A 13,687-nucleotide genomic window follows, 5' to 3' on the forward strand; every position below is an offset into this window, starting at 1 on the left:
GACTTCATGAAAGCAGAATTGACAGTCAGAAAGTCTTCCCTAATAGCAATGCTTGTAGTCCTGCTCTCCCAGCATTAATTGGTTAATGGTCTTTGTAAAGTGTATGCCTAGTATAGCCAGTGAACTGTCAATAATGAGTTTCAAGAATGTTGACTCATTTTCTCAACAGCCTGTGTTTTATTAAGGTCATAAGCGTCTTGATGATTTTTCACTGATCTTAGGCCAAGTGCCTATTGAGCCCAGATAACTCTATTCCATTTTATTACTTATTTGCATGGTTTCCCCATTTAAAATTAATGTTCCTAAAGGTTTAGCCAAGGCTGTTTGCAGTGGTTGGATGAATTCTAGAAACATAAAATATTTTTCATAGTAGCTTCTTATGTATGCAAATATATGGAAGAAGTGTAACTATTTGCTATATTTGTCATCCATGGTTTGTGATTAAATGAGTCATAAATCTTGGTATTTGAAATAGAACTTAGAACATAGAAATTTACAGCATATTACAGGCCCTTCGGCCCACAATGTTGTGCCGACCATATAACTTAAGAGACTGCTGAGAATTTCTATTTCTATTTCTCTAAACTCCATGTACCTATCCAGGAGTCTCTTAAAAGACCCTATCATATCTGCTTCCACCACTGCCGCTGGCAGTATATTCCATACACCCACCGCTCTCTGTGTGAAAAAACTTACCCTGACATCCCCTCGGTATCTATTTCCAAGTACCTTAACACTTTGCCCCCTCGTGTTAGCCATTTCAGCCTTGGGGAAAAAGCCTCTAACTACCCACACGATCAATGCCCCTCATCATCTTGTACCCCTCTATCAGGTCACCTCTCATCCTCTGTCACTCCAAGGAGAAAAGGCCAAGTACACTCAACCTATTCTCATAAGGTACACCCTCCAATCCAGGCAATATCTTTGTAAATCTCCTCTGCACTCTCTGTATAGTATCGACATCCTTCCTGTAATAAGGTGACCAGAACTGAACACAGTACTCCAAATTGGGTCTAACCAAGGTCTTGTATAGCCACATTACCTTATGGCTCTTGAACTCAATCTCAAGGTTGATGAATGTCAGCACATCATACACCTTCTTAACAAATGCAATAAGAATTTAGTTATTTTAATGCATAATTGAGTGAGGTTTTATGAAGATTTTCTTATTTGAAATAATTCTGTTCATTATGTCAGCATTTTTCTTTTTTCTCTGGTACAGTATTTTTTTCTAAGCATTCCTTAGGAGTTATTCTGTGCACTTTATTCATCCTTTTCTCTGATGTGGATTTCGATATTATAGGAAAGAATACAAACTTTTCTACATAATTCTAAGTGACCAGACAGAGCTTTCCTGATGAAATTTATGGAAATTGCCTTTTATTGATGGAAGTTTTGCACCTTTCTGTATGTCTCCATGTCTACAATTCAATTCTATTCTAGGAAGTGAGGCAATTGTCATTTTCTCGGGTCATCACCATCAAATTCTAACACATGAGAGAAATGCAATTTTTTTTTGTTTTGGTTTCTGACATTCCCACTACATTCTTTATAAATGAAAACATACCTAACATGCCACCCAAACATCGCCCACAATTCTACCTCTTCAGCTTCAGATATCTTAGAACATTATGTTAAAATTGGTTGATCTGTAGCAATAAAGACCTAAATTTTATGGTGACTTGAGTGGTCTCAGGACACCTTAAAGCATTTAACAGTGAGTGATGTACTTTTGAAGTTACACTCACTATTGCCATATAGAAAATAAAACAGGTAATCAACACACAGAAGCCTCCTTAAATAGTAATATTAAGATCATATTACGTGTTTCCTTTTATGATAATAAGGAAAGAACAACATAGATTGGAATACTGGGAGGGGGGAATCTCCCTAGTCATGTTCAAAATAATATACTTTATATCCATTAAGATGGGAGCATCTAATATGTTGTTTAAAATACAGGGCCTCTAATATTACATAAATTAGTGGTGCACTTTTGTATCAGGCTAGATTTTTGTCCTCAAGCTTCGTGAGGTGAGAGACACAAGATAATAGCTTCATGAACATGCAAATACCATGATGGTGGTATGCCCTATGTTCAGTGCAGTTCTTCCTGGAGACATCTGTGCAAACAGACGGGTATACTGTATATAACCATAAGAGATTCTCCATATGCTGAAAATCTTGAGCAACATGCGCAAACTGATGAAAGAACTCAGCAGGTCAGGCAGCATCTATAGAAGGGAATAAACAGGCAAGACCCCTTACTAGGGCTCCTGATGTCAGAGCCTAATGACAGTTTTGGACCAATACATTGCTTATTCTCTTCAATAGATGCTGCTTGACTTGTTGAGTTTCTCTAGCATTTTGTATGTGCTGCTAGTAAAGCTTCAGACAGGATAAGAAAACTGTTTCAACTGGTCTGAAATTTCCAGTCTTACCCTGCAACACCCCCCAAAATCCCACTCCCTTGCGCGCACGTGTACACACACACACACACACACACACACACACACACACACACACACACACACACACACACACACACACACACACACACACACACACACACACACACACACACACACACACACACACACACACACACACACACACTCTCTCTTACTTTTCTAATCAGAAAGTTGTACATGGACAAACAAAAGCTTTTGATTAGAAAATTGGCACTTAACATTCACCAGGCATTTCACAATTTGTCCAGCAGAAGCTAAAATGAGAGGGTTCCAGAAGCTCACTTTAGTAATATAGTGTGTACATACTAGTGTTTTCTAACAAAGTAGTGTTCAGTCAAACTTTTTTATATAGGCTAAGCTTATTAGTGAAAGCAGGAAAGTTGAGCTCAAGCCTCAAACTCAGTAATAAAGGGTATGCAGGGGCAACTTCTGGAATTAATTTCAACATATGAATGACAGATTTTATGGCTGATCTACATTTTTTTGAGAATCATTCTGTTGATTTGCTTTCCTCCCATGCATTAAATGTTTATGACAGATCAGAAAACAGAAATTCACCCTTATAAAATTCATAAATCATTACTCTGTAAAAGTGAGATAGTGGAATAAACTTCACTTCCGCTAATTTTTTTTTTGTGTAGAAAGAAAGTAAATAAGTAAATACAATTTTATTTCAATTCACATTTCTGAAGTATGTGCAGATGATAAGGTTCCACACTGCAATCACGCAGGGGTTGACAGTATTGCCTATTTTTGAATGGTAACTGCTTTTACAAAAGTTGATGGACAGGTTGCAGGGTATGATTTTCACATAACCTGACTCTGTGCTCCATAATTTAGGTCTTGCTGCAAATCTGTGTTATATAATTGTCAAACTTAATGTTCATCTGCACTGGAAGATATAGCAGATCCACTGTCTAGAATTCTGTTAACTTTCATGTCTGGCTTTTGTAGAGGGGAAACTTAAGCGCTTTTTTTAAAAAAGAGAATTAACCCTTTATTCATTCCTTTCTAAAAAGATGCATTTGTTTTCAGGACTGTGAAAACTTGAGGAAAATTTAGGCTTTGTTTTATAAAACATTTCTTGATCTTTCCTCGATTGTAGTTAGACAAATTTTATGCATACACGTGTAACCTGTTTTTATACTGTGTGATGTTTTTTACATCCTCTATTAATGTTATGTGGAAATCTGAATACATTAATATTTTTGGCTGCTTGGTGGCTTCAGATGTTTTTAAAAAAACTAAGTTTCTTGACAGCTGAACTGCCAAATATAATCCAGATGGAGAGGTTAGCCTTTCAGCTGATACTCTAAATTATAGAGACAGATATTATAATAGTTGTTTAAGCTGCAGTAATAAAAAAATTATGGAATTTATGCATTTTAGTTTCTTCTGCACAATAATCTATAGAGCCAAAGTTAATATTGATCTTTTTGTAAATTGAATTAATGCACAATGATCTAAAGTGGAATTTTTTGAGATGGCCTCAGGAATATGTTTACTGCCCTTGTTTATTGACTTTTAAATGAAGTATAATGGTTCTGTTTCATTAAAAATTAACATAAGAAATACAAACAGTAGTTCATTTAACTCATGCATGATTCATCATCCAATCGTTTCCCCTTGCTTCCCTATTCTTTCTCCTTGACACTTTTTTTTCCTCCAGTAACTCCATATCCCATGCTTTTTTTTAATATCAGAAAAATATATAGCATTCTATCTTGCACTTTCACAACTCTAGGTGGAAAATGCCAAAGATTCTCTACTTTCTGATTGAAGATTTTTAAAGGTTGGTTTTATTTGTAACATGTACATTTAAACATGCATCACTTGCATCAAGTTAAATCAGTGAGGATTGTGCTGGGCAGCCCACAAGTGTCACCATGCTTCCAGCACCAACATAGCATGCCCACAACTCATTAACCCTACCTGCATTTCTTTGAATGTGTGGAGGAAACCTGCACTGTCACGGGGATAACTTACAAACTCCTTACAGACAGCAGCAGGAATGGAACCTCGATCTTGCAGTTGGTGCTGTAATGTCTCACTTCTGTTCCTTCTGTGCAAAGGAATTTCTTTAAATCGTAGTCCTGAATGGCTACAGATCTTAAGACTGTCACTCTGTCACTGTCACCCTGTATTTTTAGTCTTGGGGAAAAATAAACATTCTCACCTCGACCGTTAACTCTATCAGAATTATTATATCCTTAAGTGTTCATATGACACTCTCCAACTTGAAGGAACCAATCTAGTGAATGTTATTTTCCTCCCAATATTTTGAGTATATCTTTCCTTGGTAGGTCTGAGGACGACACAAGAACTCAGTATTTTAGCTGTGATCTCACCAGTGCCTTTAATACTTTACTCCTATACTTCTTGCAAAAAAGACAGATGTACTGTTTGACTTCCTAGCAACACACACAAATGCTGGAGGAACTCAGCAGGCGGTTAGCATCTATGGAAAAAAGTACATTCAACGTTTTGGGCTGAAACCCTTTGGCAGGACTGGAGAAAAAATCCCCAGGAGTAGATTTGAAAGGTGGGGGGAGGGGAGAGAGAAACGCCAGGCGATAGGTGAAACTTGGAGGGAGGGATGAAGCAAAGAGCTAGGAAGTTGATGGTGAAAGAGACAAAAGGCCATGGAAGAAAGAAAAAGGGGTGGGTGGGGAGTACTAGAGGGAGGCGATGGGTGGGCAAGGAGTTAACATGAGAGAGGGACAAGGGGATAGGAAATGGTGAGGGGGGGGTGGAGGCATTACTGCAAGTTTGAGAAATCGATGTTCAGGTTAGAGGCTACCCAAACAGAATATAAGGTGTTGTTCCTCCAACCAAAGTGCGGCCTTATCCCAGCAGTGGAGGAGACCATGGATGGACATATCAGAATAGGAATGGGAAGTGGAATTAAAATGGGTGGCCTCTGGGAGATCGTGTTGTTTCTGGCGGGCGGAACATAGATGTTGAGCAAAGCAGTCTCCCAATCTGTCGGTCTCACTGATTTACAAGAGGCTACACCAGGAGCACCAAGCACAGTGCTCACCCCCAACAGACTCACAGGTGAAGTGTCACCTCACCTGGAAGGACTATTTGGGGCCCTGAATGGTAGTGAGGGGTGAGGTGTAGGGGCAGGTGTAACACTTGTTCTCCTTGCAAGGATAAAATCCAGGAGGAAGATCAGTGGGGACAAATGGACAAGGGAGTCGCATAGGGAGTGATCCCTGTGAAAAGCAGAAAGTGGGGGGGGAGGGGGCAGGATGTGTTTGGTGCTGGGATCAAGTTGGAGGTGGTGGATGTTTCGGAGAATTAAGTGCTCGATGCTGAGGCTGGGGGGGAGGGGTGGTAGGTGAAGACAAGAGGAACCCTATCCTTGGTAGCATGGCGGGAGGATAGGGTAAGAGCAGGCATGCGTGAAATGAAAGGCCTGCTGTTCATCCAGCGTTTTGTGTGTGTTGCTCAGATTTCCAGCATCTGCAGATTTTCTCGTTTGTGTTTGACTTCCTAATTGTTTCCTATACCTTAACATTAACTCTTACTGATTTGTTTCCCAAGGCATCCAGGTCTCTCTGAAAATCAATACTTTTCGATCTCTCACTATTTTTAAAACAACGTCTCTTCTGTTTTATTTGTCTGTTGCTAATAATTGTTTTATCAGTGGATGACATTACTTTTTTGCGTTATATACCAGCTAACATTTCCTCACCCGTTTCCTTGACTTGTCTATGATCCTGAAGCCCCCGTGCATTGTCCTCACAACTTACACAGCCATCCAGCTTTGAATCAATAATATACTATTGTCAGGTTTCTTTTGTCGTGCAAGTTATGTATAATTTGCGTTAATTTAAGTGTGTTTAGTTAATTAAGTTAATTTAACTTGTTTTTGAAATGTACTCAGCTGCTGCTGGTGCAAAAAGCTAACTTTATGGCATTTATTGCTGAGACAATTTGAATTGAATCTTGGAGATGTTATGCATTCTTCTCTGTCTATATCATTAATGTACCTGGCAAAGTCCAGCACCAAGCCCAATGTCACCTTATAGCTCCCAACCCCAAAATTACCTGTTTACGCTCATGTACTTTCTACCTGTTAACCCATTCACTTTGCCACTATATTACCTTCAATCATTTGATCAACTTTGTGTGGCACCCTGTTCAAGGCATCTGAGCATTCAAATATGCCAGTTTCTCCTTTCTACTGTGTAAGTTGCAAAAAAACTTCATGCGTCTTAGACAAGGATTGAGACTCCACCTTTAGATTCCCATAACTGCTTGCAGGGAATCATACCTTCCTGTCTCTTTTGATCAACTACTTCTGCATTACTTAACCCAAGGGATGTGATTATCTCTTGCAACAATAAAGGATGATGGGTAAAATCTTTCATTGGTCTTTGACTTTAACAAATATTCCAAATCATTTTGGACCAACTTTTCAAAATAAAAATAGATAGCTATTTTACATTTTTTATAGTTGAAAGATAAAACTACATCCACTATTTAAAAAAGCATATAAATTAACTTATTAGCAGTTTTGACTTGTTTTTCTGTTAATGTTGAGTTCCATCCATTCATTTTTATGGGCCCATGGGACTTGACTCAATTTAATCTGTTGTACATTCAGTGCTAAAGTTGCCCAACATTGGATCTGGAAAATGTGTGGAAGTTACTACTACTCTGTTAGACTCATGAGGATTCTTCCAGAACATGGATGTTCCCTGATGTTCTCTGTTAAAACAGACCATCAGATGTAGGAGCGGAGTTGGGCCATTTACTCCATTGAGCCTGCTCTGCCATTCTATCATGACTGCTATAGTATCCCTTTCAACCCCTCTATCTTGCCTTCTCCCCATAACCTTCAAAACACTAACTAATCAAGAACCTATCAACTTCCAATTTAAATATACCCAATGACATGTCCTCCAAAGCCACCTATGACCATGAACTCCTCAGACACCTGGCTAAAGAATTACATCATCATCTTTCTTTTGAATGGACATCCCTCTATTCTGAGGCTGTGCCCTCTTGGTCCAAGACTCCCACCTGCAAGAAACATCCTCCCCACATCCATTCTATCTAGGTCATTCAATGAAGACCGCCCACCTCCCCCCATTCTTCTGAACTCCAGTGAGTACAGGCCCAGAGCCATCAAACAACTCTCAAACGCTAACCCTTTCATTGTCGGAAACATTCTCGTGAACCTTCTCTGGACCCTTTCCAATATCAGCACATCTTTTGTTAAATAAACGGCCCAAAACTGCTCACATTAATCCAAGCGCAGTCTGACCAATGCTTTGTGAAACCTCAGCATTATATCTTTGCTCTTCTACTCTGGACCTCTCGAAATGAATGCTAACATTGCATTTGCCTTCCTTACCACCAACTCAGCCTGCAAGTTAACTTTTAGGTAATCCTCAAAGGCCCAAGTCCCTTTGCACCTCTGAATTTTTAAAATTTTCTCCCCATTTAGAATATAGACAACACCTTTATCCTTTCTACAAAATGCATGGCCATACACTTCTCCACACTATATCCACGTGCGACTTCTTTGCCCATCCTCCCAATCTAAGTGCTTCTCCAGGCTCCCTGCTTCAACACTACCTGGCCCTCCACCTATCTTCATATTGTCTGTAAAGTGGCCAGAAAACCATCAATTTCATTGTCCAAATCATTGACATATAACATGAAAAGAAGCAGTCCTGAAACCAACCCCTGCGGAACACCACTGGTCACCAGCAGCCAAACAGAACAGGCCCCCTTTATTCAGCCAATCTTCTATCCATGCTGGTATCTTTCTTGTTATACCTTGAGCAGCCTCACGTGTAGCACCTTGTCAAAGGTCTTCTGAAAATCCAAGTAGACAACATCCACTCCTTTGTATATCTAGCTTGTTATTTCCTCAAAGAGTTCTAACAGATATGTCAGGCAAGTTTTTCCCTTTAGGAAACTACACGAGCTTTGGCCTATTTTGTCATGTATCTCCGAGTACCCCAAAATCTTGTCCTAATGAACTCCAACATTTTCCCAACCAGTGAAGTCAGGATAACTGGCTTATAATTTCTTTTTTACTGTCTCCTTCCTGTCTTAAAGAGTGGCGTGGCATTTGCAATTTTCCAGTCCTCCAGAACCATTTCAGAATCTAGTGATTCTTGAAAGATCATTACTAATGCCTCCAGAATCTCTTCAGCTATCTCTTCCAGAACCCTGGGGTGTCGTCCATCTGGTGCAAGTTACTTATTTACCTTCAGACTTTTCAGTTTTCTAAGCACTTTCTCCTTAGTAATAGCAACTACATTTACTTCTGCTCCCTGATACTCTTGAATTTCTGGCATTCTGCTAGTGTCTTCTGTGGTAAAGACAGACACAAAATTCCTATTAATTTTGTCCACAGTGTCTTTGTCCCACATTATTACCTTTCTAGCTTCATTTAACAGCATTCTGATATCCACTCTCGCCTCTCTTACACTTTATATGTCTGAAAACACTTTTTACCCTCTTTTATATTGGCTAGCTTGTCGTCTTATTTAATTTTTCCCCTCCACAATGGCTTTTTAGTTACCTTCTGTTGGTTTTTAAAAGCTTTACAATCCTCCAATGTCCTCTCTTTTGCTTTTAAGCTTTCTTTGACTTCCCTTGTCAGCCACAGTTGCCTCATCCTCCCTTTAGAATACTGTTTCATCTTTGGAATGTATCTATCCTGTGCCTTCCTAGTTACCTCCAGAAACTCCAGCTATTGCTGTTCTGTCATAATTCCTGCTAGGGTCTCCTTCCAGTCAACTTTGGCCAGGTCCCCTCTCATGCCTTTGTGAGTTCCTATTAGCCACTGTAATACTGATACATCTGACTGTGTCTTCTTCATCTCAAACTGCAGGTTGAACTCTTATCAAATTAAGATCACTGCCTCCTAACGGTTCCTTTACCTTAAGCTCCCTAATCAAATCTGTTACATTACAAAACACCCAATCCAGAATTGCCATTCCCCTAGTGGGCTCAACTACAAACTGCTCCTAAACGCCATCTCATTGGCATTCCACAAAATCCCTCTCGTAGGATTCAGCACCAACCTGATTTTCCTAATCTACCTGCGTATTGAAATCTCCCATGACTATTGTAACATTACCCTTTTTACATGCCTTTTCTATCTCCTGTTGTGATTTCTATCCTGCATGTTGACTACTGTTCAGAGACCAGTAGAAACCCCCCATTAGGGTCTTTTTACCGTGGCAGTTTCTTAACTCTTCCCACAGGGATTCTACATCTTCTGATTCTATGTCACCACTTTTGAAGGATTTGATTTCATTTTTTTACCAACAAAGCCACCCACCCCCTCTGCCTTCTTACCTGATCTTTTGATACAATTTGTATTCTTGGATGTTAAGTTCCCAGCTATGATCTTCTTTCAGCCACCGCTTAGTGATGCCCACATCATACCCGCTAATCTCTAACTGTGCTAGAAGATCATCTATCTTCTTCCATATACTGTGTGCATTCAGATTAACATTTTCAGTCTTGTACTTAATCCCTTGATTTTGCTGCCATGTTCCTCTTCAACTCATTCCACTGACTACAATTTTGCCCTATCATCAACCTGTCCTTCCTTAAATTCAAGACTACCATACTTCGGAGTCTCCATATGGGAGTAGCCGAATTACAGGCTTGTATGCCAGCAGACCCATGCTGATCTCAGCAGAAGGTTAGCCCCAGTATTCTGAAGTACATGCTTTACTGGTTCCTGGTTTTTACTACAGACAGAATTATTGACATTTTAGTTGTCTAGTGTCTGCATTATGTATTTTAGTTCAATTATTGCACAACAGGATGCGGTTTCAAAGTCCCTTTTAATTCTGCCTGTCATTCTACTCTAAATTAATTCCTTTTGATGAAGATTACTATCCCTAATCACACATATTGGATGTGCGTTGCTGAGATAGTTCCAACTCATTTTTACTGGCATGTTGCAGGCAAATGGGAGCTTCATAATCATTGTTTTGGCAAATTTTTAATTCCGGTCATAATGTTAAAACCCACTCTTTCTTTTTCATTTTACATTTTTTCTTTAGTTTTCTATTCAACAGAGTTGTGCAGAACATGTGCTAAGTGACAAATGAAATTCTTGAGTGATATTACTTGAAATTTGGCCACAGTCACATTGTGTTGTATAGTGTACATTATTGCCACAATCTAGTCTTCCATGGGATATAGTTACATATTTTTTTCTGTCCAGGTTAAAAATACAGATGAGCTGAGTGAGGATGAGATTCCATCTGATGTAGATTTAAATGATCCCTTCTTTGCAGAAGAATTGGAGCAATCAGGTAAGCTTTTTTTAGATTGTACTTTGGTGCAGTAATTTCCATTTTATTATGTTGGCTGTTTAAGTGTGTTCCAGAATCAACAATGAAGCAATATAATATATTATTTCAGCCACTTATTTGTATGATTTCTAATAACCTCACAGTATAATTCCAATCCTGCTTGAAAGTAAGAAAACATATTGTGACATTTGGAACACCTAAGTAAATAGTTCTAGAACAATGTTTGGTAATAAATGATGGTGATTAGTTCACAATGATATTATTTTGAATGTTAAAGGCAGAATCCAAACATTTAAAACTCTACAGTCACATTATTTAAAATTACTTTCTTTTTAAATCTTAACGTATTTCAAATATCATATAAATATCTCCAATTTTATTTATAAAAGATTTATTCAAAAGCCTGACAACCCCATTACATGTACATCCTTAATAACATAAGAAATGGGAGCATTATTTATGAAATAGAGGTCTTGTCACTTAATAGAAAAAATGGGGTACAGTGCATTAAGTTAATCAGTCAGCCACTTATTTGGGACAATTCTTAAAGAACAAAAACTAATTTAAAAAATTGCCAGGATCCTCTTCGTTTATTTGGGACTTTATGCCACTTAAGTTGGACAGCAGAGTGTTGCAGAAGTTTTTTAACCAGCTTCAGTTGGATACACTTGTGTGGCCATTAAATACTACACCGTACGTAGAGCAAACATTTTTTAAATAGCATCATTGGCCTGTGTTTGTGTTCAAAAGCAGTGATTTTTTTAAAAATCACTGTTAGTTGGCAAGAAGTAAGCAGTAAGACAATTTAGAACTGTTTTGCTCACTGCAGTTTCAAGCGTCAAGTCTTGAAGATGCTAGAAACGGCCAGGAGTGAAAAGGAAATGATTTCACTATTTCAGTTAGTTAATAACTATAAAGAATATGAAGGTATTGACAATTATCTTGAATGTTACAATGAAAGTGAAGATTTGGAAGATGCAGTCGTTGAAAAAATTATTTGAAGCCTGTCCATTACAGTCAATCAAAAGAACACAGTAGCATACACAGGATAAATTCAACTATTGATAACTATTAGAAACTAATACACAGTAGTAATATTGGCATTTTTCAGATTTGTTCTGTATTTCATTTAAATACATCATTTATACTAACTATTTCCATGAAGCTTCAGCTAATCGGGGCAGCTGCTTAATTGGCCCAAAATGTACTGGTGTGGTTGTGCCCCTGTTAACCGGAATCCGCTGTATTCATTTTTTGTTCCAAAATAAAGCACTTCACAATTTTCCACAAAGTCTTTAAATTGATACATGTTAAATCTAGTAAGATTTTCTGAATTTTATGGTTATTCATATTGTAGTGCCATTTGAGTGGAATGCATAATCCTTCCTAAATTGGTGTATGTTTCTTTCCTTAGGAACATCTTAATCTTGCATATTTTGATTCACTATTCAATATTCATCAATCTTCAAATTTTGTTGTGTTTCTTTTCTTCTGTAGCACCACAGCAAAAGACAGTGAACAAAAAGATCCAGCGATCAAGGAATAAACCATTGACAGCAGAAGAAGAAGCCAGTTTAGAAAAGGAAAAGGTCAGAAACTGCTCAGGAATTGAAAATTTGCTGTGTACTGTAAACATTAGTATGAAATGGAGAGGTGTATTTTCGGTATTAAACTCTGCTTGGCTTATGTCAAAGATGTGCTGGCAGTAATTGAAGAGCAGGGGAATTTTGGGGTCCTCAGTAATGTTTATCGTTAACCAGTGTCTAACTCTTCAGAATATGGAAGAGTACAGCACAGGAACAAGCCCTTAGGTCCATAATGTTGTGCCAAGTCAAATAAATTAGTAATCAAACGGCTAATTAAATTTATTCCTGCTTACACAATGTTATAAACAAGAAGAAAATTCAAAAAAGAGAGGTGCAATGGGACTTGGAAATCCTCGTGCAGATTTTCCTAAAGGTTGGCCTACAGATTGAGTCAATGGTAAGGAAGGCAGATGTAGTGTTAGCATTCCTTTCAAGAGCACTAGAATATAAAAACAAGGACATAATGCTGAGGCTTTATAAGGCATTGCTTGGACCACACGGAGTATTGTGAGCAGTTTGGCCCCTTATCTAACAAAAGGTGTGCTGGTATTGTAGAGGGTCCAAAGAAGGTTCATAAGAATGATTCCAGGAATGAAATGGTATCTGTCTATCTACTCTATTTATGCCTCTCATAATCTTATAAACCTGTATCAGATCTCCCTTCAGCCACTGCTGCTCCAGAGAAAACAACCCAAATATGTCCAACCTCTCGTTATAGCACGTGCCCTCTAATCCAAGCAGCCTCCTAGTTAACATCTTCTGCACCCTCTCCAAAGCCTCATCGTCATTCCTTTAGTGGGGAGACCAGAACTGTATACAATACTCCAGATGCTGCCTAACTAGAGTTTAATAAAATGCAACATCCTGACTCTTGAACTCAATGCTTGACTAATAGAAGCATGCCACGTCTTCTTAAGTACCCTATAAACCTGTATTGCAACTTTCAGAGAGCTGTGAACTCAGACCCCAAGATTCCTCTGCTCAACAGCACTGTTAAAAGGTCTTGCCCTTAACGGTGTACTGTCTATTTATATTTGACCTACCAAGATGCAACACTTCACATTTGACTAGGTTAAACTCCATCTGCCATTTCTGCACCCATATCTGCAAATGATTTACATCCCACTATATTTTTTTGCCAGTCCTCTATGCTATCCACAACACCAGCAATATTCATATCATCTGCAAATCATCCATGTATATTTTCATGAAGGTCATTTATATACATCACAAACAGCAGAGGCCCTAGTACAGATCCTTGCAGATCTAGAACTAGAATAAGTCCCTTTGACCACCACCCTCTGTCTTCTATGGGCAAGCCAGT

The 13,687-nt window shown here is 38.5% G+C and overlaps 1 protein-coding gene across 4 annotated transcripts in view; it reads left to right on the top strand.

Moving 5' to 3' along the window:
* Positions 1–13,687, top strand: part of esf1 (ESF1, nucleolar pre-rRNA processing protein, homolog (S. cerevisiae)) — a 68,447-nt gene that overhangs the window by 44,611 nt on the left and 10,149 nt on the right. For all 4 annotated transcript variants that reach the window (XM_073051266.1, XM_073051269.1, XM_073051267.1 and 1 more), the window contains 2 exons: positions 10,687–10,777; positions 12,275–12,366. In XM_073051266.1, the coding sequence (XP_072907367.1) occupies positions 10,687–10,777; positions 12,275–12,366 (183 nt within the window). The remainder of the gene's footprint in view (positions 1–10,686; positions 10,778–12,274; positions 12,367–13,687) is intronic.

The sequence above is a fragment of the Hemitrygon akajei genome, chromosome 7 (assembly GCF_048418815.1).
Source record: "Hemitrygon akajei chromosome 7, sHemAka1.3, whole genome shotgun sequence".
Taxonomy (NCBI): domain Eukaryota; kingdom Metazoa; phylum Chordata; class Chondrichthyes; order Myliobatiformes; family Dasyatidae; genus Hemitrygon; species Hemitrygon akajei.